This window comes from Schistocerca serialis, chromosome 3, assembly GCF_023864345.2.
Source record: "Schistocerca serialis cubense isolate TAMUIC-IGC-003099 chromosome 3, iqSchSeri2.2, whole genome shotgun sequence".
NCBI classification, from domain to species: Eukaryota; Metazoa; Arthropoda; class Insecta; order Orthoptera; family Acrididae; genus Schistocerca; species Schistocerca serialis.
Window position 1 is genome coordinate 1,024,969,237 of NC_064640.1, and position 23,360 is coordinate 1,024,992,596.

Sequence of the window (23,360 nt, forward strand, 5' to 3'; positions counted from 1 at the left end):
TTGATTTGTGGACAAGAGTTTTTTAAAAAAAATGGCTCAAATGGCTGTGAGCACTACGCGACTTAACTTCTGAGGTCATCAGTGGCCTAGAACTTAGAACTAATTAAACCTAACTAACACATCCATGTCCGAGTTAGGATTCGAACCTGCGATCTTAGCGGTCGCTCGGCTCCAGACTGTAGCGCCTAGAACCGCAAGGCCACTCCGGCCGGCCAAAAGCTTTTCTGTCTAAGGAAATCTATTATATTCGAATTTAGAATATGTTCACGATTTCTGCAACAAACCGACGTAAATGGTCTTTAATTTTGTGGGCCCTTCTTTTACCTTTCATAAATACGGGAGTCATTTGCTATTTGATCTAGTCGCTTGGGACTTTGTTACGGGCGAGAGATTCGCGTTAATTGGGAGCTAAATATGGGACCAATGTTGGAGAGTACTCGTTGTAAAACCGAATTTGGATTCCATACAGACGTCGGGAATTATTTGTTTTCAACTCTTTCAGTTGCTCCTCAGTGCCAGGGATGTCGCCCATACGAGGGTGTGTGCGCCAATCAAACTATGGTAAGTCTTTACGTTCCTCCTGTCACTCTGGGGTGGTGTATTTTAATTAATACAGGTCTGTCTTAAGTTGTGGATCTGACCTTTTCAAGTAAAACTTTTTGTCATAAGTTTTTGGGAATATAATCCGTCCATAATTACCTTTTCTTCCAATATTTAGGCTTAAAATCTGCCATGCGATCCGAAATGAATGCTACGCCGTGACCTCTGAGTTTGACTTTTACGTAGATGGAAGCTTAGTGAAGTAAATATTAGCGGAATCATTTTTGAGCATCCCTCGAGTTGTACGTCAAAGCTGATCGCAGCTGGTTGAATACAGTGCCTGAGGTTTCCTTGTTACTGCGCCTTTTTGGGTCTTTTGTAGATGTTCACACAGAGAACACTCCTTATGCAGCCAAAAGCTGCAGGATAAATCGGTGCTTCAGTGCGGTTGCGTCATACCTAAATCATGTATGAGCAACAGATAATGTACACCGTCTCCTGCAAAGACTTCAGTCTCTCCTCGTTAATGAAAAAAAAAAGAGGAAATGTAAAATTTTGTGTTTTATTCCAAGCAAGAATTAGTTCAGAACCGAACGAGTGTGAAGGGAAAGAAGGCTGTATTAGTCCACAAAGCGAGCCGGAGACTCTACAGTAGCAGAAATAACTCGATCACGTAACTAGGTACAACCGTTTTCTAGTTCAAAGAACTGCGCCTTGTTACCTCGCAGTTCGAGCATGGGAATAGATCGCGGAAAATGTTTTCGTGGGCAGCCGCGACAGCTTGCTGCTAACGTAATGAGGTTTATTGGTGCTGAGAAGGAGAAAGAAGTGAGAGTGAAGATGGAAAATGGGATGAAACGTGGAAGCAAAATGTTTCAAATGAGTAAGAACATGGTGTGTAATTTACGGCAGGTGGGATACTACGCTAAGCGGGGCGGGATTCTATTACCTAATCCGAAGAAGAAGAAATAAAGCGCGCACAATAAATGTACCACTGATGATCTGGATAATATTGTTTCTGACAAGAAATTTCTACGATGTTCTGAATAATAGCAACAAATATCGCACAGAACTGGACTACGATGCTAGCAAGGAAACTAAGAAACAGATTTCTATGGGTAAGATCTGGTTTTAAAAGGAGCCAAAATAAACGAGTCGCTATATATGCAAACGAGGCGACACAGTTTCAAAAAGGCATAAACCATTATGTTCATACACACAAATAAGTTATCAGAATTAAAGCAGCCATCAGTTATAGTTACACTGTGTCCTCCAGAAGATACGGGACACGGTCATACACAGACCAACGCTGCCTGATACTAATATTCGATGCATCCGCCTGACGTCACACATGTAGTTCCTAAATAGACTCCATCAGCGAAACGCGGATATAAGCCGCCACACGGCTCCAGTCAGTCAATATCAGCGACAGTATCGACAGCGGATCCAGCAGTAGCTCAGCACAGCATCGAGATTCATATATAGCCGCCGCCAAGCGCACCCATAGTGGATAGTCGACAAGTGATTATAATTATCGTTGACTGGATTCAGGACTAGACCAGAATTAAAGACAGATCAGTCTAAGTGGAAACTGATCTACTGCCACGCACCATCTTCATACCACAGTTAAGTATTTATAAACTGTCTATAAATAAACTATTGTAAATTGTTGCTAATCTGCATTCCAATCTTTTGCCTCTTTGGAGGAGGAGGAGGAGATTAGTGTTTAACGTCCCGTCGACAACGAGGTCATTAGAGACGGAGCACAAGCTCGGGTTAGGGAAGGATGGGGAAGGAAATCGGTCGTGCCCTTTCAAAGGAACCATCCCGGCATTTGCCTCTTTGGACATGTGACGAGGCTGTGTAGTTGACGCGTCCAAGCAAGCCATCTCATAACAACAACTACCTTCAGTGGCAGGAGGGTATCATTCTACCGCCTATTTTTGTTTTACACCAAGTGTATTTTGTAAATAAAATATGAAAAGCTGGCGAAGAGGAAAAAATAGTGATACAAAAATTTGGCGCCGAGGAGGTTGCGGCGTGGATGTCGCAAAACGCGACAGTGCTCCATTTGCAAGAATAATCGAATGTACGATGTCATAACCTCCCCTCTGTGTTTGTCAGCAGTTCACTTTAACAGGGTTAAAGCATTTACACTGCTGGCCATTAACAATGCAGCAGCACGAAGGCATCATGCAACAAACCTCAAACTGGCATTTAGTGTACTACGTGCTTGGATAAACCAATGATTAGCATTTCAGCGCAATCGCACGACGAAGGTAGGAATAACGCCATCTACACTGATAAGCCAAAACATTACGACCATTGCACACCGCGAAGTTGGATGCCACCTGGTGGCGTTGCAGGCACGTGACGCGCTATGGAAAGTATTTAAGCGCAGCAGAGAAATATGAGGGATCATCCTAGCGAAGAAATGGGCTGCAAATGGGTAAATCCACTGAGATAATCGACTTTGTCAAGGGCGAATCACATTTTTTGTGCACTAGGTCGCTGGTCTTCTCCACAAACGCCGACACCGAGGTGAACGGTGGCTCGAAACGTGTAGCGCGCCACGAGCAGTATTATGCTACGGGAGAAATTTTTCTGCGCTTGCACGGAACCTGTGGTAGTAATCGAAGATACGCTGACAGCTGCGAACTACCTGCACCCCTCCATGTTTGATGTCTTCCCCGACGGCGCTGTCACCTTTCAGCAGTATAATTGTCCGTGTCCCGGAGCCAGAACCGTGCTTCAGTGGTTTGAGAAGCATTACAGTGAACTCATGTTGATGCCTCAACGACCAAATTCGCCTGATGTAAATCCTAAGGAACCCATCTGGGTCGCTATCGGGCGCCATCACCGCGTACGCAAATCGGCGGCCCGTTATTTACGCGAATTACATGACCTGTGCGTAGACGTTTAATGTCACATACCTCCACAATTCTACTAATAAACTGATACACGGAATAAATGGTGTGTTTCATTCCAAGGTCGGACAAACAAGCTATTAAGCAGGTGGTCATAATGTTTTGGCTCACCAGTGTACATTTTGTATATAATGAAAAATTATGCAACGGGCTTTTCATTCAGAAATCGCATTTGAACGTTGTTTGTTTGAGAGAAGATTGTGTTATACGCCATAGGAAAGACGTCTAGGAGCAAGTGTTGGAATGCGACATCGGAAAGATTGTGAACTATGGAGATTGCAGTATGTCGTTCCGTGGTATTTCTGTTCGCGTTGGCCAGGATCGCTTCATTGTCATTCGAATTTGGTATCGATGTGTTCAGGAGAGCCATACTCAACGCCATGCGGTATCTTAACGGCTCCACGGGACTAGCGCTCGAAAGGAGAGACATATTTTTCGCTTGGCCGTGCGAGATTGTACAGCCACGTGACGTATCTTGAGTTAGGAAATGCGCTAGTTTATAGGAAGATAAGTATCTGCAGGAACAGTGTGACGGTGTCTAAAACACAGCGGGCTGTCAGCTCGGCGACCATCCTTGCAGCTTCCCTCAATGCAGCGGTAGAGAGACGCACTGACAATGGTGCGCCCAACGACAACGCTGTACAGAGCAGTGGCACGACGTCGTCTTTTCGGACCAGTCTCGATTCTGTGAACAGCAGCGTGATGCACGTATCCGCGTGTGGAGCCTCTGAGGAGAACGAACGTGGCATTCGTCTTCATCATCTGAGCCCAGCACATGGCCGGCCGGTGTGGCCGACTGGTTCTAGGCGCTTCAGTCTGGAACCGCGTGACCGCGGTCGTAGGTTCCAATCCTGCCTCGGGCATGGATGTGTGTGATGTCCTTAGGTTAGTTAGGTTTAAGTAGTTCTAAGTTGTAGGGGACTGATGACCTCAGATGTTAAGTCCCATAGTGCTCAGAGTCATTTGAACCATTACAACCCAGCACATTGCTTGATGCTATGGGGTACCGTTGGGCACACAACACAGTCACCTCTGATTCGCGTAGCCAGTAATTTGGACAGCAGGCATTACAATTTTGATGTGTTTAGACTGGTGGCAGTGCCCGATATTTAAGGTACGTTGCCAGTGCTGTCCTGGCTTACCTCGATACAGAGGACAGTCAACTATTTTCCTGGCCAGTGCGTTCTCCAGGCCTCTCACCCACTGAATGCATTTGGTCGTGGGCTGCTATGGGCCACCTCTCGGCAGCCTCTATGATTGATCAAGACCAGCACAGAGATGAAGAAGCGTCGAGTGACGTCCCAGTATCTGCCGTCTAAACTCAGTTCCACTCGATTCCCAACCGGATTAGGGCCACGGTTTCTATAATACTTTGTAGCTCTGTGTAGTAAATTTTACACACTGTACATCCCCATATCTATTACACATTTAATTTTGCGTCCTTCTACTATACGCAACAAGGAGCAAAATTTCGTTATTTGCTATACTATCTGGCACTGCAATTTTAATGACCAGTAGTGTATGTGAAATAATAATGAGTAAAGACACAAGCTGGTTACAGAAAAGTGGCGTTGTACGTACAGTTTGCACTTGAGGAGCAGCAAGGCGAGCAGGGCGCCGAGCAGCAGCACGCCCGCGCACGACGACACCAGCACCAGCAGCCACGTGTCGTCCAGCGCCGGGCCTGCAACACACACCCACATCTACAGTCACATACGTGTGGCACAATGTTCATGAGCTACCAGGATAATTTGCCCCCCCCCCCCCCCACCACTGTTCCAATCACAAAAGGTGAATGGGAAGAAAGGTTGTCGGTAAGCCTCCATTATCATCATCGGTTTGCCATTACAGCTGCCTGGGTGTGGTGTAAGAGCGCTCTCCACTTGTGCCTATCCATGTACTATTCTTCTCTCGGGACTGTATCCCTGCAAATCCCTCCTTCACTTAGTTCAGACGTATCTTCCTTGGTCTTCCTATCGGTCTTCTAGTATTCACATGTGCGTGCAGTTTGCGGTACTTTCTTCTTCCAATCGTTTGAGATGGCCGACGCTTTTCACTTTCTCTTTCAAGGATATGTACACTCCAGCTACTTTCCTTATTCTTTCATTCCTTACACTATCCTTCCTGGTTTTTTGGATCAGAGTTCGTAAGATCTTCATTTCTGCTGCTTGCAATTTGTTGCCGATCTATTTGGTTGTTGTGGAGTTCTCAATGCTATGTTGTTATAGGGATATAATATGACTGAAGGAGAGTCTGTTTGATCCTAAGCGGACTTGTTCGTTTCGGAGTAGATCCCGAACTTCACGATGGAATTGAACTGATTTTTATCGCTTGAAATGTTCACGCAAGATATTTATCCTATGGCATTTATGCTCCATGTCAACCCATGTTTTATTACATTTCATCATTCAGTGTAGAAAGGCTTACGCTGCTGTAAGTCAGCAAGTACACTCCTGGAAATGGAAAATAGAACACATTGACACCGGTGTGTCAGACCCACCATACTTGCTCTGGACACTGCGAGAGGGCTGTACAAGCAATGATCACACGCACGGCACAGCGGACACACCAGGAACCGCGGTGTTGGCCGTCGAATGGCGCTAGCTGCGCAGCATTTGTGCACCGCCACCGTCAGTGTCAGCCAGTTTGCCGTGGCATACGGAGCTCCATCGCAGTCTTTAGCACTGGTAGCATGCCGCGACAGCGTGGACGTGAACCGTATGTGCAGTTGACGGACTTTGAGCGAGGGCGTATAGTGGGCATGTGGGAGGCCGGGTGGACTTACCGCCGAATTGCTCAACACGTGGGGCGTGAGGTCTCCACAGTACATCGATGTTGTCGCCAGTGGTCGGCGGAAGGTGCACGTCCCCGTCGACCTGGGACCGGACCGCAGCGACGCACGGATACACACCAAGACCGTAGGATCCTACGCAGTGCCGTAGGGGACCGCACCGCCACTTCCCAGCAAATTAGGGACACTGTTGCTCCTGGGGTATCGGCGAGGACCATTCGCAACCGTCTCCATGAAGCTGGGCTACGGTCCCGCACACCGTTAGGCCGTCTTCCGCTCACGCCCCAACATCGTGCAGCCCGCCTCCAGTGGTGTCGCGACAGGCGTGAATGGAGGGACGAATGGAGACGTGTCGTCTTCAGCGATGAGAGTCGCTTCTGCCTTGGTGCCAATGATGGTCGTATGCGTGTTTGGCGCCGTGCAGGTGAGCGCCACAATCAGGACTGCATACGACCGAGGCACACAGGGCCAACACCCGGCATCATGGTGTGGGGAGCGATCTTCTACACTGGCCGTACACCACTGGTGATCGTCGAGGGGACACTGAATAGTGCACGGTACATCCAAACCGTCATCGAACCCATCGTTCTACCATTCCTAGACCGGCAAGGGAACTTGCTGTTCCAACAGGACAATGCACGTCCGCATGTATCCCGTGCCACCCAACGTGCTCTGGAAGGTGTAAGTCAACTACCCTGGCCAGCAAGATCTCCGGATCTGTCCCCCATTGAGCATGTTTGGGACTGGATGAAGCGTCGTCTCACGCGGTCTGCACGTCCAACACGAACGCTGGTCCAACTGAGGCGCCAGGTGGAAATGGCATGGCAAGCCGTTCCACAGGACTACATCCAGCATCTCTACGATCGTCTCCATGGGGGAATAGCAGCCTGCATTGCTGCGAAAGGTGGATATACACTGTACTAGCGCCGACATTGTGCATGCTCTGTTGCCTGTGTCTATGTGCCTGTGGTTCTGTCAGTGTGATCATGTGATGTATCTGACCCCAGGAATGTGTCAATAAAGTTTCCCCTTGCTGGGACAATGAATTCACGGTGTTCTTATTTCAATTTCCAGGAGTGTAGTTTAGATCGGTAGCACTCCCCACCCCATAAAGTGACAGATGGTCACGGAGCGTGAGAACGGAGGCCCTAGCAGGAGCCGTGTCATACTGGAGCATACTGAGAATACGATAATTTACACTGCGTGGCTTGGTGACAAACGCATAACTATGTTTACATATACTAACTCTTTAAATGTTTATACGCGACTCCAACTAGAGTGCCGACATTATCCATACTGACAGCTTCCTAACCATGATATCAGTAACTACAAAATCAATACCCATTTTAATTAGAACTTTATAAAATATTCTTAGTCATTGGCTGATTAAATCGACTAGGGCAAAACACTGAAGCTAGATCACTATAGTTCAATTCTTTTTTATCTTGGTGGCTCGCGCATGCCCGCCCAGACGCGGGAGATTGCTGCGTTGCCAGTTGCACACGACGCACGCGCCAATAGAAGCAGCGCCATGCACTGCTCGCCTGTGCAGACAGATCGTGTTCCGACTGCTTTGACACTCTTATCATTCGATTCGACAAAAACTATTTGGCCCAAAAATTAGATTTTTAAACATCTTCTTGACTGATACCTTCCCCCCATAAATGACTTAATTTTGTTTCGATGTTCAACGCAGTTATTACGCAGCATTAAATATAGTAAACCATTGCAGAAGTAAAAGTCCATAGAGTATACTTTCCGTATGTTCGATTTTAGTTGCCACAATGTTGAGAATGAAATGTGGACAAGATACCTAATTTTCATATAAAATTTACTGTGTAACAATATCTCATTTAAGTACAATATAGGTGTCGTATGTAATATTGAGAAATATTCCATCTGTCGCGACTGTAACAAAAGTTTTATTTACACTGAGCACGTTTGGCTTTATTTTAAAGCACTTCAATCAATCAAGAGGAAGTAGACAAAATACATTAAACAAAACTGTGGACTTACAAAAACATTAGGACTTGAATATACCGTCTATCAGTAAAGTGCTCTGAGCTATGTCAAATATAATTTTTGTGTGTGCTCACACAAACATCATTTATTTTACACTGATCAGCCAACTCAAACGTTGAGTATTGTGTTACCGCAGCACAAAACTACGAAAGGTGACTTGGCAATGGAGGAGACAAAATACTGCCCACTGAAGATGCTTCAAAAGAGAGAAACGCATCTGGTCTAAATAAGTCGCTTATTACAGTTGCAGAAGAGGAATATATTTCAGTACCATTGGTAAAACTGCGACTGTGGAACAAAAACAAGAAAGAGAACATGAGTAACATTGTGTATGTGACATACCTTTCATTGATTGAAGTGCTTTAAAATAAAGCCAAACGCGTCCGGTGTAAATAAAACTTTTATTACATTCGCGAAAGACAGAATATTTCTCAATATTACATACGACACCTATGTCGTACTTAAATTAAATGAGATATTGTTATACAGTAAATTTTATATGAAATTTAAGTATCTTGTCCACATTTCATTCTCAACATTGTGGTAACTAAAATCGACCATACGGAAAGTATACGCTATGGACTTCTACCTCTGCAAACTCTTCAATATTTCGTGCAATGGTTTACTACATTTAATGCTGCATAATAACTGCGTTGAACATCGAAACAAAATTAAGTCATTTATGGGGGGAAGGCATCAGTCAAGAAGACGTGTAAAAATCAAATTTTTGGGCCAAATATTTTTTGTGAAATCGAATGATAAGTGTGTCAAAGCAGTGGGAACACCATGTGTCTGCACAGGCGAGCAGTGCAGTGATGACAAAATCGCGCACAGCGTGGAATGCGGGGAGCACGTGTCTGCAGCAGCGGCAGGGTTAATGAAGAGACAAAGCACTAGAAATTTCAAAAAATTGCATTCAAACGAATATAATTCGTGAAGTAAGGCACTTCGATATTGTTTTTAAATAATGAAAATATTAAGCATCGCACAAGGTTTGCACTCATAACCTTTCGCGTAGAAGCCCAACACCTTAACCATTACGCTAACGCACCTCGTTTGACAACATAAGGCCATGAGGACTATAACACGTCACACAAAATACTGACAAACACTGTTGGTATGACTATGAATTACTCACGCTTCGTCGAAGTACAATAGGAAATAAACAATTACTGCTGTTCTTTATTGCGAAAAATCGGTTCGTGAGATTGATACAAACACCTTTCCTTGCTATCGCCTGAATTAGGAGTATTATTGATTGTTTGATTTAATTAATTAATAGACTATGAAGCAATTGGTATAAAGAATGCTTTTTCCAAACTTTCTATAAAAGAAAGTCTGCTATCAAGACATTGCTTTTGTTCTATTACTTTATTTATGACTGAACGTTCCTAAAACTGAAGACACTCGTCCATGCTCTGCACTGCAGTCGAGATCTGGCAACGTCGTTCTCTGTTCATTGGCTGACTGTGTTTTGTGACGTCAGATGCGCAGAACGAACCTAAACTCGGCCGCCAACATAAATGACGCACACTTTAGGCAGTTCCCAGTCAGTTTTCATGTGGACAAAATGTGTGTTTTACAAGTTCTGATACTATGCGTTTAAAAGTGATTTAGTAATTTAAAGTGGCTCGGAGAACGTTTATATACCGAATGAAAAAAAAAGTAATGAATTATTCAGACTACATTTGTCTATGTAACATGTTTAAATGATTAACATGGTAAGACCACAGATGTAAGCGTGAGATAAGGCATTGCAAATGAGGCATGCTGGCATATTAATAACCGCTGTAAACGCCAGTCTGTTGAATGCAAGCATGCAAACGTGCGTGCATTGTGTTGTACAGGCGCCGGATGGCAGTTTGTGGAATGGAGTTCCATGACTCTTGCGTTTGGTCGGTCTATACAGGGACGGTTTATGCTGTTTGTGGATGATGCTGGAGTTGTTGTCCGATGATCTTCCATATGTTCTCAACTGGAGACAAATCTGGCGATCGAGCAGGCCAAGCCAATATGTCGACACTCTATAGAGCATGTTGGGTTACAACAGAGGTATGTGAGCGAGCGTTATCCTGTTGGAAAACGCACCCTGCAGTCATGCTGCGTAGGATAACCATGACACTATTCCTGTTTTCATAGGAAATCACACTCCAGATCACAATTACACCTGCTGGTTCAATGTATCTAGTACCGAGAAAGATTGGCTGCACCCCTCAACTGGCCCCCTCCTAACCAACACACGGCCATCACTGGCACCGAGGTAGAACCATCTTTCTTCAGAAAATGCAACAGACCTCCACCTTACCCTCCAATTAGCTCTCGCTTGACGCGGCTGTAGTAGCAAATGGTGGTGGTTTGGGATCAATGGAATGCACGCTACAGGACGTCTGGCTCCGATTTGTTCTTGAAGTAACAGATTTATAACAGTTCGTTGTGTCACTGTGGTGCCAAATGCTGCTCCGATTTCTGCTGTAGATGGAGTACGATGCGCCAGAGCTCTACGTCGAACACAATGGTCTTCCTTCTCAGTAGCGCCACGTAGCCGTGCGAGCCCACTCTTCTTCCGAAAGTGCGTTATCGTGAACACCACTGCCAGCAATCGTGTACAATGGCTACATTCCTTCCTTCGCAAGAAGGCTAACGAATTATAATCATAATACACTGAGACGCCAATTTGTCTGTCGTCATGGTGTTAAATCGACAGAAATAGTTGGGTATTATTGCTTGTATCACCGGTATCCCGTTGTCGTAATCTCTTATTGAGATTTTCATGTTACCCTGAACACAAGACGCCGAGATAAATGTGTATATTCTCCGTGACGATATATCCCACATTCCATTCATCCTGATCCATTGGTTACGTGCATCGGCAGCAATGAGTGATAGGAGAGCTGTTGTGAGGTGACGAATAACAATGACAATGATAGTAATAACAAATTAGTAATCAAGGATGTGAAGTGCATTACAGACAATTGTTAACGATTAACAAAATAACCAAGAAAAGCTGAGTGCTTAATAGGCGCACTGCATAGGTGTTCTTACCACTTTTGTACTGAATTCTGTTCTGGTTGTTTGCAGAGAGAAAAGAAAGAACCCTGTAGCCATACATATCGCTAGGACAACGAGATATTACCTATCAACTATCCTTGCTTTACATCACGAGACGAACATGGCGTCACTGAGCTGATATTTGAAATACATTTCTGTTTTCTCTCTCTGTCTCCCCATCTCTCTCTCTCTCTTCTTATTTTTCTTTTTATTTTTGAGGAAAGCATCGAGAAGCGCGAGTAATAAGCAATTAGGCATATAATCTATTTACAGTTAGTTTCATCGGGATAAATAATGCAAAAATACACATTTTAAGTGTATTATTGCGTAATTCCAATTATTGACAGTCTATTCGTGAGCTTGCTCGCATTCAGTGGGGTGAAACCCATCACAGAAGCAAGCAAAACACAAATATTTCTTGCGCCATGCACAACACACAAACGAAATCTCGCTGCACTGACGTGTTGTCCGATATATTGCTCGGAAAACATATCTGATTCATGTTGTTAAATACAGCTCTATCAGATATCAATTTGGATGCGTACCAAGTGTATAAAGGTATGTCTTGAAATACACAGAAAGGCACATAGAGGTATTCGACTGAAACATAACCATGACCAAGATTGTAACTGGGCTAGACAGCATCGTTGTCTAACACCTTGACAACTCGGACGGTGACAGTGTTCGGCCGGTTACTTACGTATACTGGTATCAAAGCTACAGCATGAAAACACAAAAATGTTAATAACCCAAAGATCATTAACTTTGGAACCCATAGTAAAGTAAAGCAGTCATCAGTCGGAAGATTGGTTTGAACACCACAGTGCTTTAATAGGCACGGTCTTGTTGGGGGTGGTATGCCGTTGCTTTCCTCCAACCTTTGAGTTGACTTACCTAGCCAGTTAATGGAGTGACGTACAGTTTAACGTGGCTTATGGACCACAGAGCAACTCGATATTTTTCACATCAACGAACACTGCCCGAGGGGAGATAAGTGTAAAATGGCACATAAAAATCGTGGGGCTGATCAGGGTTCGAACCGAAAACCTTCGTACTCGTAGTCTTCCTTATTACCACTCCGCCACCATGTAGCCACCACTGCGGCTTCTGCTTGGCATTAAAATTAAAGATCTCTCGTTTGTGCCTGTTTTGGAACTTGGGTGCCCCTGCACCAAAGTAAAGAGTACTGAATTGAATGTAGTGCTTTCAAGTTGGTATAAACAGAAAAAGAGAAAAATTAAACAACATAAATGGTCTCTCTTTGATGCCTCAATCTTCATTGCTATTATGCCTCTTATGAAGAAAAGTGTACTCTTCATTAAAATAAACATCTTCGTCTTGGTATGCAAATGTTTGCGATCTATTTTACATTAAAATTTTACTAACAAAATTAAAATTTTTCCATTTGTTCACAGCATCTTAATCGCTGAAGATAAGTTAAGCTGAAATTAAACAATATATGCTTTAAACAAAGTCTTCTTCCTAGACTCATTACCGCGTCCAGTTCCCATCCTCTTCTACAACTGCATTTAATCGCCGGGGAACAGAGGCAACTAGCTTTCTGATGAATCTGTCACTCTGTGACATCTCTTCGCACACCAGAATGAACTGCTTCCGACAACGCTGCCTTGGATGTTGGTGCAGGTCTTTTGCTCCTAATAATTTTTTCCATCTCTGCCAACACGTGCTCTGTGGGATTGAGGCCAGCAGCTTTTGGAGGCCAGTCCGACAGCTCAATGTCTCCTTTAATCTTAAACCAGTGTCTTACACGATTGGCTGTATGGATTGGGGAACAGTCATGTTGGAAGATGATTCTACTTCCAGGAAATCGCTGACGAACAGAAGGAAGCATGATTTCTTCCAGTATTTCGCAGTAATAAGTATTACAAAGCGGAAGCTCAAGTTCCCACAGCACGCCGCAACCATTTGCTGATATCCAGCCCCAAACTGTGACAGACGTCCGGCCACACCTTTGCCTCTGCTGGACATATTTACGGTCGTATCTCGTTCAACTTGGTCGATACACATGGACAGAGCTATTTGGAGCAGTTGAAAATAAGTTCTCGTCGGTAAATATAATTCGGTCCCTTTACGAAAGCGGCTTCCTTCTGTAGGCCAGTGCGAAATTTAACCTGGCAGTCGCATGTTGCTCTTTCAACATTTCCTTAACAGCCAATTTCCATCCATACCTTCCTTCCTCGTTGAGCCGACGACGTATGGTCGACCTGCTCACTGTTAGCTGCTGGATGTTTTTAATTTCTCTCCTGCTCCTGAAAGGGTCCTCAACACTGCAGCGGAGTATACTCTTGTATGAGGATAGTAACTGTTCTCGAAAGAACAAATACCATTGATGACCGTGCAGCTTCTCTAGAATAAATGACAATAAATTGAAACCCTCAGCTGCCGACAGGTGTTGTTGATATACCTCGATGGGGACAGCTGAAAACGTATGACTGGACTGGGATTCGAACCCGGGATCTCCTGCTTACATGGCAGAAGCTCTATCCATCTGAGGCACCCTTTTTTTTTTTTGCAAGTGCACTACCAACTTTTTTAATTTAATTTAATTTAATTTTTTATAAGGAAGGGAAAATAAAGATTTGCTCCAATTTGTAATGAGAATAGAATGAACAAAGTATATATCATTTCGAGGCTGCCGTTGCGCAATATAAGAACTGAAATGTCTTGTTGAGGTTTTTTTCTTTGCCAAGTAGTAAACAGAAAATTTTATGGTATGCAGAAGGCTATCACTTCATTGTTGAAGGAAAGTTGCTCCGCTGCTCCGCGAGAGAAGGAAAATGTTAAAACGAAAATGGGAAAGAAAAAATGCCTTCTGCATTGGTGAGCGTCTAGATATTATCTTAAATTCCGGCAAGAACTAAAGTCCCAGGAAGCAATTAGGATTCATACACACAGTTCACTGGCAACCTCTGCTATCCGAAATATTGTATTTGAAGTATTTAATCGTTTTATGATTTTCAGCATATTTCCAAATATCCTCCTGTAGTCACAATGTTGGCTCATTTTAAAGTGTTCAATTTCTATGTAAGAAAAATAGTTTAGGAAAGTAGCATGCCTATTCTGCATAATAAACGATGCTGTGTGGCCAGTGATTCACGTTGCAGCGTTGTTTTTTGCTCGTGGATATCTCAATTTTTGTGGCTGAATGATCTCTAAAAGGTCTGCACCACTGGGCGCCGTACGGTCTATCACCGACAATCGTTGACGAAGAAATGTTGTAATTTCTTCTGCATGTCCGCACGTGAACCTATGAATAAGCCTATCGACTCTTGCGCATGCGTCACAGTTGGGCGTTGGATGAAGGCCTATCATATGTAGCTTTTCATTCGTTGCTACTTTATCGTTGACTGTTAGATACCAGTCGGATATGACGCGTGATGGTAACATGTCGCTGTGCACATTCCGCCATACTATACTCCAATGTGTATGTGGATGTTTTTCTTCGAGACGATTCCTTTGGTTTGTTGTCATGAGGAGGTCATAAACCTTCCTGTTCGTCAGGCTTCCGTTATCGACGATGTTGTGTCGAATGTAGCTCATTTCCATGTAGTACAGTCGCACATGTCGGTAAGAAAGTGGAATGCCGGCGATATTAACGGGTGGGTCAAGGCTGTGAGGCTTCCACCGCTGAATGAGGTTTGTGATGATACTGGTCCTCCGGGTACGAAACTCCTTCCTGATGCGATTTAGGAGCAGGGTGACACATTTTTTGTGTACCTTAATGAGGTTAAGGCCACCTTTGGACGCAGGTAAGGTTAAGGTATCGAATTGAACTTTGGAAATGTGCCCCCTGAAAAGAAACCAACATAACGCTTGTTGTATACTCTTGGCTAGATGGTCGGAGATTGGAAGAATTTGCGCCAAATAATTCATCTTGCTCGTAATGGCGATCTCGATGGTCTTAACTTTCTGTAGTATATTCAAGTCACGGTCGGAGTGAAGTATCAAAGCAGCATGTAATTTATTAAGCATGTGTGATCAGCTCTTCGTCAGGAATTTGTCTGGTTTGGCCTCAAAGGTAGCACCGAGGGTTGTGTGATAATCCTTGACCTTGCACCAGGTAACATGGGATATGTCTCCGATGCCGCCTCCGATATGCAAAGCTGTGGTTTTAGTTCTATTTAGTATTGCTCCTGAGAGAAACGTGAATGTTTGTAAAAGTTTCTGCTGACAGAAGTTGTTGCGATGATGACACAGTTACGCATATATCGTCAGCATACGCAATGCATGGGATAGTGACAGACTCGACACTAACCCCGATCCCGCTATGCGCTAAGTTGTTCAGTAGCGGCTCTACTGCAATGGCGTACAAAATCATTGACAGAGAGCATCCTTGGCGGATGGATTGCCCAATGGAAACTTCTTTCGTAAAATCGCCATTAATGAGAATCCGTGAAGAGGCGTTTGTAGTATCTGTGCGAATTAATTCTATAAGATGAGGTCCAAATCCTAGTTTCTTCACGCTTTTAAAGAGGAAGTCATGACGTACATGGTCATAAGCCTTCTCAAAATCTAGGAAGATCAGAGCGCCCTGTCCTTTGGTTTCAGCATATGAACAGATGATGTCCCTCAAATCGCAGGCAGCTGAGATTGTACTTCGGCCTTGCACTGCACTGTACTGGTAACTGCCTAAAACCTTGTACATAACAGAATTGAAGTCACCACCAAGGATGAGATGTGCACGATAAGCGCTAAGAAGAATGGGGACCTCGTTTTTATAAAAAATTGGACGATCTCTCTTATGAGTGCTACCTGAGGGGGCGTACACGTTAACAATCTTCACACCATTCACTCGAAGAGAAATGCCACGTCCACTAGGCAGCCGCTGCACATCCGAAAGGGTATACCGTCGCGCAGAAGTATGGCAGTGCCTACAGCATCCTGGAGATTGATGTTATCAATAAGAACGTAACCGAGCACTTGTAAGACTGTGACTATCCCCTGTAGGGGGGCAATGTCAACGCTGGTACCATACAAGAAATCAGCTAGCGAACGGAGTTTCACCACACTTTGGATCCTATTGACGTTAAATGTGGTAATGTTGTAGGTTTGGTTGTCGCACATGATGGCTCAGAGGACAATGAGCTCTGAGTGTTGGGATCTTCCTTCTCGACGGCTTCGAACCGAGCTCGTTGGTAACGTCTGGAGTATGAGGCGAAATGTCAAAACCAATAACAGGTCAGGGAATGGAAAGATCGCAGCGCGATGGTCATGCGCGAGAGCCGCTACTGCTGCATCTCCTCGTCCTGCCGCCACCACGGCTCATTGCTGTCGCGGTGCTACGCGGCGCGCGCTCCGCCCTGCCCGCCACCGCTGGCTGTCTGTCAACGTGGACGCATCCGCCTGGCCATCACTCGGGGCGCGACCGACGTCAGCGAGTTCCTGCGGGAGCGCTGCTGTAGCTGCTCGCTGCTCTGCTCTTCCTCTTAGCCGTTACGGTGCTCTGATCCCTCTCGGCGCCCAGTAGTGCCTTCAGGTGTTTGGTTTCTTGCCTCGCGGTGTCCTCGCAGCGCACGGAGCAAGAAGATTGAGGTTCAGTCTCGCTGCCACTTTCTGACATGTGTACGGGTCTCAAATCATCCGACGTTTCCTCTTTGCTACTATTCCCTTTGCTTCTCCTTCGGTGGCCTTTCTTCGTTTCTGCTGCAGTCTCTACCGATAGGGGTGGTTCAGGCAAACTGATCTGCACCCGCTCCTGCATCTCACACGGCTTAGTTTCAGACGTGGCTGGCGCATCGTTGCTATCCAGCGGTAACTGTCCCCGCGAGGATGACGGGGCCGAATCGACGTCCGTCCTACCGCGAATGTCTTGGAACTGCATTCCACCTTGTTGTATACATAGTTCCGTGTAGTGAGCGCGTACACAACTTTCCCACTAGAGCGCGCCCCGCTAAGCACAACAGCGCAGGCGCAGCGCTCGTCCGTCTCCGCACTATGAGATGGCACTGCCTTAGAGCCGGACCAAACTCTGCTTCCGCGGATCCGCGTATTAATATGCAACGCAGCCAATGAGATTGCTGCTAACGTAGAGCCTTTTCTCCTTGTGGATCACAAGTGCGCAATGATACCTGAACGCGCGAGGTATTATAACGAGTGTATAGAGCTCCGATTAGTCAGTCTGCATTTGCCTGCACCAGTCTGCACCAGTCTGCATTAGTCTGTACCAGTCTATAGTCAAGTTTCAGTCTGCACCTAATAAGATTACCATATTCCTGTATGTTGCCATGAAGATAAATGTATAGACACTTTGTCAAGTATCAGAGATATGTGAGAATAAGATTAACGTACCAAGACCAAAGGAACTTCAGACTGTCAATTGTAAACAGCATCCAGAATCAAGTTAAGTAATGTTTGTTGTTGATGTTGTCTTCAGTCCTGAGACTGGTTTGATGCAGCTCTCCATGCTACTCTATCCTGTGCAAGCCTCTTCATCTCCCAGTACCTACCGCAACCTACATCCTTCTGAATCTGCTTAGTGTATTCATCTCTTGGTCTCCCTCTACGATTTTTACCCTCCACGCTGCCCTCCAATACTAAATTGGTGATCCCTTGATGCCTCAGAACATGTCCTACCAACCGATCCCTTCTTCTAGTCAAGTTGTGCCACAAACTTCTCTTCTCACCAATCCTATTCAATACTTCCTCATTAGTTACATGATCTACCCATCTAATCTTCAGCATTCTTCTGTAGCACCACATTTCAAAAGTTTCTATTCTCTTCCCGTCCAAACTATTTATCGTCCATGTTTCACTTCCATACATGGCTAAACTCCATACAAATACTTTCAGAAAAGACTTCGTGACACTTAAATCTATACTCGATGTTAACAAATTTCTCTTCTTCAGAAACGCTTTCCTTGCCATTGGCAGTCTACATTTTATATCCTCTCTACTTCGACCATCATCAGTTATTTTGCTCCCCAAATAGCAAAACTCTTTTACTACTTTATGAGTCTCATTTCCTAATCTAATACTCTCAGCATCACCCGACTTAATTTGACTACATTCCATTATCCTCGTTTTGCTTTTGTTGATGTTCATCTTATATCCTCCTTTCAAGACACTGTCCATTCTGTTCAACTGCTCTTCCAAGTCCTTTGCCGTCTCTGACAGAATTGCAATGTCATCGGCGAACCTCAAAGTTTTTATTTCTTCTCCATGGATTTTAATACCTACTCCCAATTTTTGTTTTGTTTCCTTCACTGCTTGCTCAATACACAGATTGAATAACATCGGGGATAGGCTACAGCCCTGTCTCACTCCTTTCCCAGCCACTGCTTCCCTTTCATGCCCCTCGATTCTTATAACTGCCACCTGGTTTCTGTACAAATTGTAAATAGCCTTTCGCTTCCCTGTATTTTACCCCTGCCACCTTCAGAATTTGAAAGAGAGTATTCCTGTCAACATTGTCAAAAGCTTTCTCTAAGTCTACAAATGCTAGAAACGTAGGTTTGCCCTTCCTTAATCTAGCTTCTAAGATGAGTCGTGGGGTCAGTATTGCCTCACGTGTTCCAACATTTCTACGGAATCCAATCTGATGTTCCCCGAGGTCGGCTTCTACTAGTTTTTCCATTCTTCTGTAAAGAATTCGCGTTAGTATTTTGCAGCTGTGACTTATTAAACTGATAGTTCGGTAGTTTTCACATCTGTCAACACCTGCTTTCTTTGGGATTAATATTATTATATTCTTCTTGAAGTCTTGAAGTATTTCGCCTGTTTCATACATCTTGCTCACCAGATGGTAGAGTTTTGTCAGGACTGGCTTTCCCAAGGCCGTCAGTAGTTCCAATGGAATGTTGTCTACTCCGGGGGCCTTGTTTCGACTCAGGTCTTTCAGTGCTCTGTCGAACTCTTCACGCAGTATCGTATCTCCCATTTCATCTTCATCTACATCCTCTTCCATTTCCATAATATTGTCCTCAAGTACATCGCCCTTGTATAGACCTTCTATATACTCCTTCCACCTTTCTGCTTTCCCTTCTTTGCTTAGAACTGGGTTTCCATCTGTGCTCTTGATGTTGATACAAGTGGTTCTCTTAGCTCCAAAGGTCTCTTTAATCTTCCCGTAGGCAGTATCTATCTTACCCCTAGTGAGATAAGCCTCTACATCCTTACATTTGTCCTCTAGCCATCCCTGCTTAGCCATTTTACACTTCCTGTAGATCTCATTTTTGAGACGTTTTTATTCCTTTTTGCCTGCTTCATTCACTGCATTTTTATATTTTCTCCTTTCATCAATTAAATTCAATATTTCTTCTGTTACCCAAGGATTTCTACTAGCCCTCGTCTTTTTACCTACTTGATCCTCTGCTGCCTTCACTACTTCATCCCTCAAAGCTACCCATTCTTCTGTAATTCTTTCCCCCATTCCTGTCAACTGTTCCCTTATGCTGTTCCTGAAACTCTGTACAACCTCTGGTTTAGTCAGTTTATCCAGGTCCCATCTCCTTAAATTCCCACCTTTTTGCAGTTTCTTCAGTTTTAATCTACAGGTTATAACCAATAGATTGTGGCCAGAGTCCACATCTGCCCCTGGAAATGTCTTACAATTTAAAACCTGGTTCCTAAATCTCTGTCTTACCATTAGATAATCTATCTGGAACCTGTCAGTATCTCCAGGCTTCTTCCATGTATACAGCCTTCTTTTATGATTCTTGAACCAAGTGTTAGCTATGATTAAGTTGTGCTCTGTGCAAAATTCTACCAGGCGGCTTCCTCTTTCATTTCTTAGCCCCAATCCATATTCACCTACTACCTTTCCTTCTCTCACTTTTCCTACTACCGAATTCCAGTCACCCATGACTATTAAATTTTCGTCACCCTTCACTATCTGAATAATTTCTTTTATTTCATCATACATTTCTTCAATTTCTTCGTCATCTGCAGAGCTAGTTGGCATATAAACTTGTACTACTGTAGTAGGCGTGGACTTCGTATCTATCTTGGCCACAATAATGCGTTCACTATGCTGTTTGTAGTAGCTTACCCGCATTCCTATTTTCCTATTCGTTATTAAATCTACTCCTGAATTACCCATATTTGATTTTGTGTTTATAACCCTGTAGTCACCTGACCAGAAGTCTTGTTCCTCCTGCCACCGAACTTCACTAATTCCCACTATATCTAACTTAAACCTATCCATTTCCCTTTTTAAATTTTCTAACCCGATTAAAGGATCTGACTTTCCACGCTCCGATCCGTAGAACGCCAGTATTCTTTCTCCTGATAACAACATCCTCTTGAGTAGTCCCCGCCCGGAGATCCGAATGGGGGACTATTTTACCTCCGGAATATTTTACCCAACAGGACGCCATCATCATTTAACCATACAGTAAAGCTGCATTCCCTCGGGAAAAATTACGGCCGTAGTTTCCCCTTGCTTTCAGCCGTTCGCAGTACCAGCACATCAAGGCCGTTTTGGTTAGTGTTACAAGGCCAGATCTGTCAATCATCCAGACTGTTGCCCTTGCAACTACTGAAAAGGCTGCTGCCCCTCTTCAGGAACCACACGTTTGTCTGGCCTCTCAACAGATACCCCTCCGTTGTTGTTACACCTACGGTACGGCTATCTGTATCGCTGAGGCACGCAAGCCGCCCCACCAACGGCAAGGTCCATGGTTCATGGGGGGGGGGGGGGGGAATTAATGTTTATACTTGTTATTATGTTAATAAATGTGTGTGAAAATTAATCAAGTTCTGTTTAAAGTTGGTCACCGTCAATCTGCTACTCTAAGCGTGCAAGTGGCATTTCTATTGTCTGACCTAACGGCAGAAGATAAACATGCCGCAACAAGACCACGAGACATATTGCTGACACTCGCCTACTTCGTTAGAGCGAAAGGTCAAATAATCTGATGGTGTGTGTACCGAAGGTCTTACAGTACGCACACCACACACCTGAACTGGTATCTCCACCTCGCTGACGTGTTCTGGCTGCCGGGGGGGGGGGGGGGGGGGGTGGTACAGTCCCTGCAAACACCTCACTCAATAGCGGAACAAGTATTTCACTACCGTCTGCAGGACGTTCCCGTGGAAGTTGAAATGGACGTCAACGTGTGCTGTTCATCCACAACAGATGTTCCGTTGAATGGCAGAACGAAGAGTTAGGGGGTTGTCCAATGTAAGTTACCTCTGCGCGACAGCCGCCAATGACAACATACGAATGTATATGCTTTTTTAAGTATACACGTACACTTCGCACCCCGCTGTTAACTTGGTAGCGATATGCACTCGACCATTTTTCGTTTGTAACTGACAAAACAGCGCCGTACAGTGACAGAAAACGTGCAATCAGATCATTAGGGCACTCAGGTGGCACATTAAATACCCTGACGGTTCTCACTCCGTATCCCGAAGGCACGATTTGGACATTACTAATACTGCCAACATTATGACGAAATGGTGCTCCTCAACGAATTTCTCATAAGTGTCACTCGAAATAAATTTGACAAATAACGAGTACTGCACAAAGTCCAACTGGAACGTGTCGACTATATCTTCAAACAATTTCAAATCCTCAAACATCCACTCGTGAATTTCAAACGCCGTCGGTCGTAAGGCAGCGCGATCGAAAACAAACTGAACGCTGTTCGCTCTGTTAATTGTCGACATCGTACTTACAACAGTTATAGAGAAACAAACGTTAACAGCGCTCGCACACTCTGCTCAGCTCTCCACCTCAGCACTGCTCGCGACGTAAACACTGGCCCGCGCTACCGCCCGTCACCGCGCGATGTGCACTGACCGAGTGCCTGAACACGACTGCGAGCCACCAAGGAAATAGACAAATAACGCGACTGCACACTTCCCGTGAGACACACATTCCCAGCTGTCCACAATCTACATACATCTCTTGTCACAGTGTGACTTCCGCGCATGGTACTGAATTGACTCTCTAAATTCACTTGATATTCCTTTTCCATTTGAATGACTCATGCTATATGATGCTCATGTAAACTAAGACACTGAGACAGAAAATTAAATTTTTTTGCTGAAGATTTGCTATTCTTCACATAAGTGACAACTTTTATTATCTTTCATGATGCGTTATGAGCCTGAGCGACCAATACCATGATGAGAGGGGAGTACTGGCTGCAGCGTGTCTGTAGCCCCGTGTTACCGCCAATGTCTCGTGTCACAACAGCTAAATGAGTCGTCAGTTCTATCAGTGGTAGGGGCCAGCGTGTACGAACTCCTTTTTCTAATTTATTTTATAGAGCTGCGAAATTGTCAGAAAAAATTCTGTAACGAAATCGGAAGAAAAACTTTACACATCAAGTCCTCTTGGTAGCTCGACCCAGTAAGTTGTGTTAATGGTCATAGATCTCGGCTTTCTGACTGCCAAGCTGCTTAACAATACAAGCATCTCTGAAGAAATTCGAATCGACCGTCAACGATACGAGTTTCAATATTTTTCTTCACTTAAGACTCACATGCCAGGGTGATAAGTATGAAGGAAATGAACCTCTTTATTACTATAGGGCCTCTATGCTAAGTTTCCACAGGAGCAATTAGGAACTCTCTGCAGACATTTGCCAACAGCGGCTCTAGCAACTTAATTTTTCTCTGGGTAGCTTCAAATATCGGCAATTTTGTCGCCTTAAATCCAACTGAATATTTTAAATATCACTGTTGAACAGCGTTCACTTCTCCATTAATTAATTTATGGACCTAAAAACAAGCAGTTTGCCTGAGTAGCTATACAGTAGGTTCTGAAAGGTATTGACACAATGTTTCACATCCATTTACCACAGGGAATGAAAGAAAGAAACCAAACACATTACATTGCATTTACTCTCTGTTCCTTGACTAACACGTATGAATCCACGAGAAAAATTAATTATTTGAAGAATCTCCTGTGAAAGGAAAAAGAACAGGATGTGACGCTTTAATTATAGGGCACTGGATCAGAAACAATGAAGTTAATTCTGTGCCATATTGATGTATTGCATAATACTCATCAAATAAAAACGGTTTTTTGCCTCCGTTGCTATCGAGTGTGAAACACAAGC

General features: G+C 44.3%; 1 protein-coding gene across 1 annotated transcript in view; it reads right to left on the reverse strand.

The window, feature by feature from the left end:
• Nucleotides 1-23,360, reverse strand: part of LOC126471373 (uncharacterized) — a 160,219-nt gene that overhangs the window by 70,216 nt on the left and 66,643 nt on the right. The window contains exon 2 of the mRNA XM_050099494.1: nucleotides 5,049-5,151. Coding sequence (XP_049955451.1) covers nucleotides 5,049-5,151 — 103 coding nt within the window. The remainder of the gene's footprint in view (nucleotides 1-5,048; nucleotides 5,152-23,360) is intronic.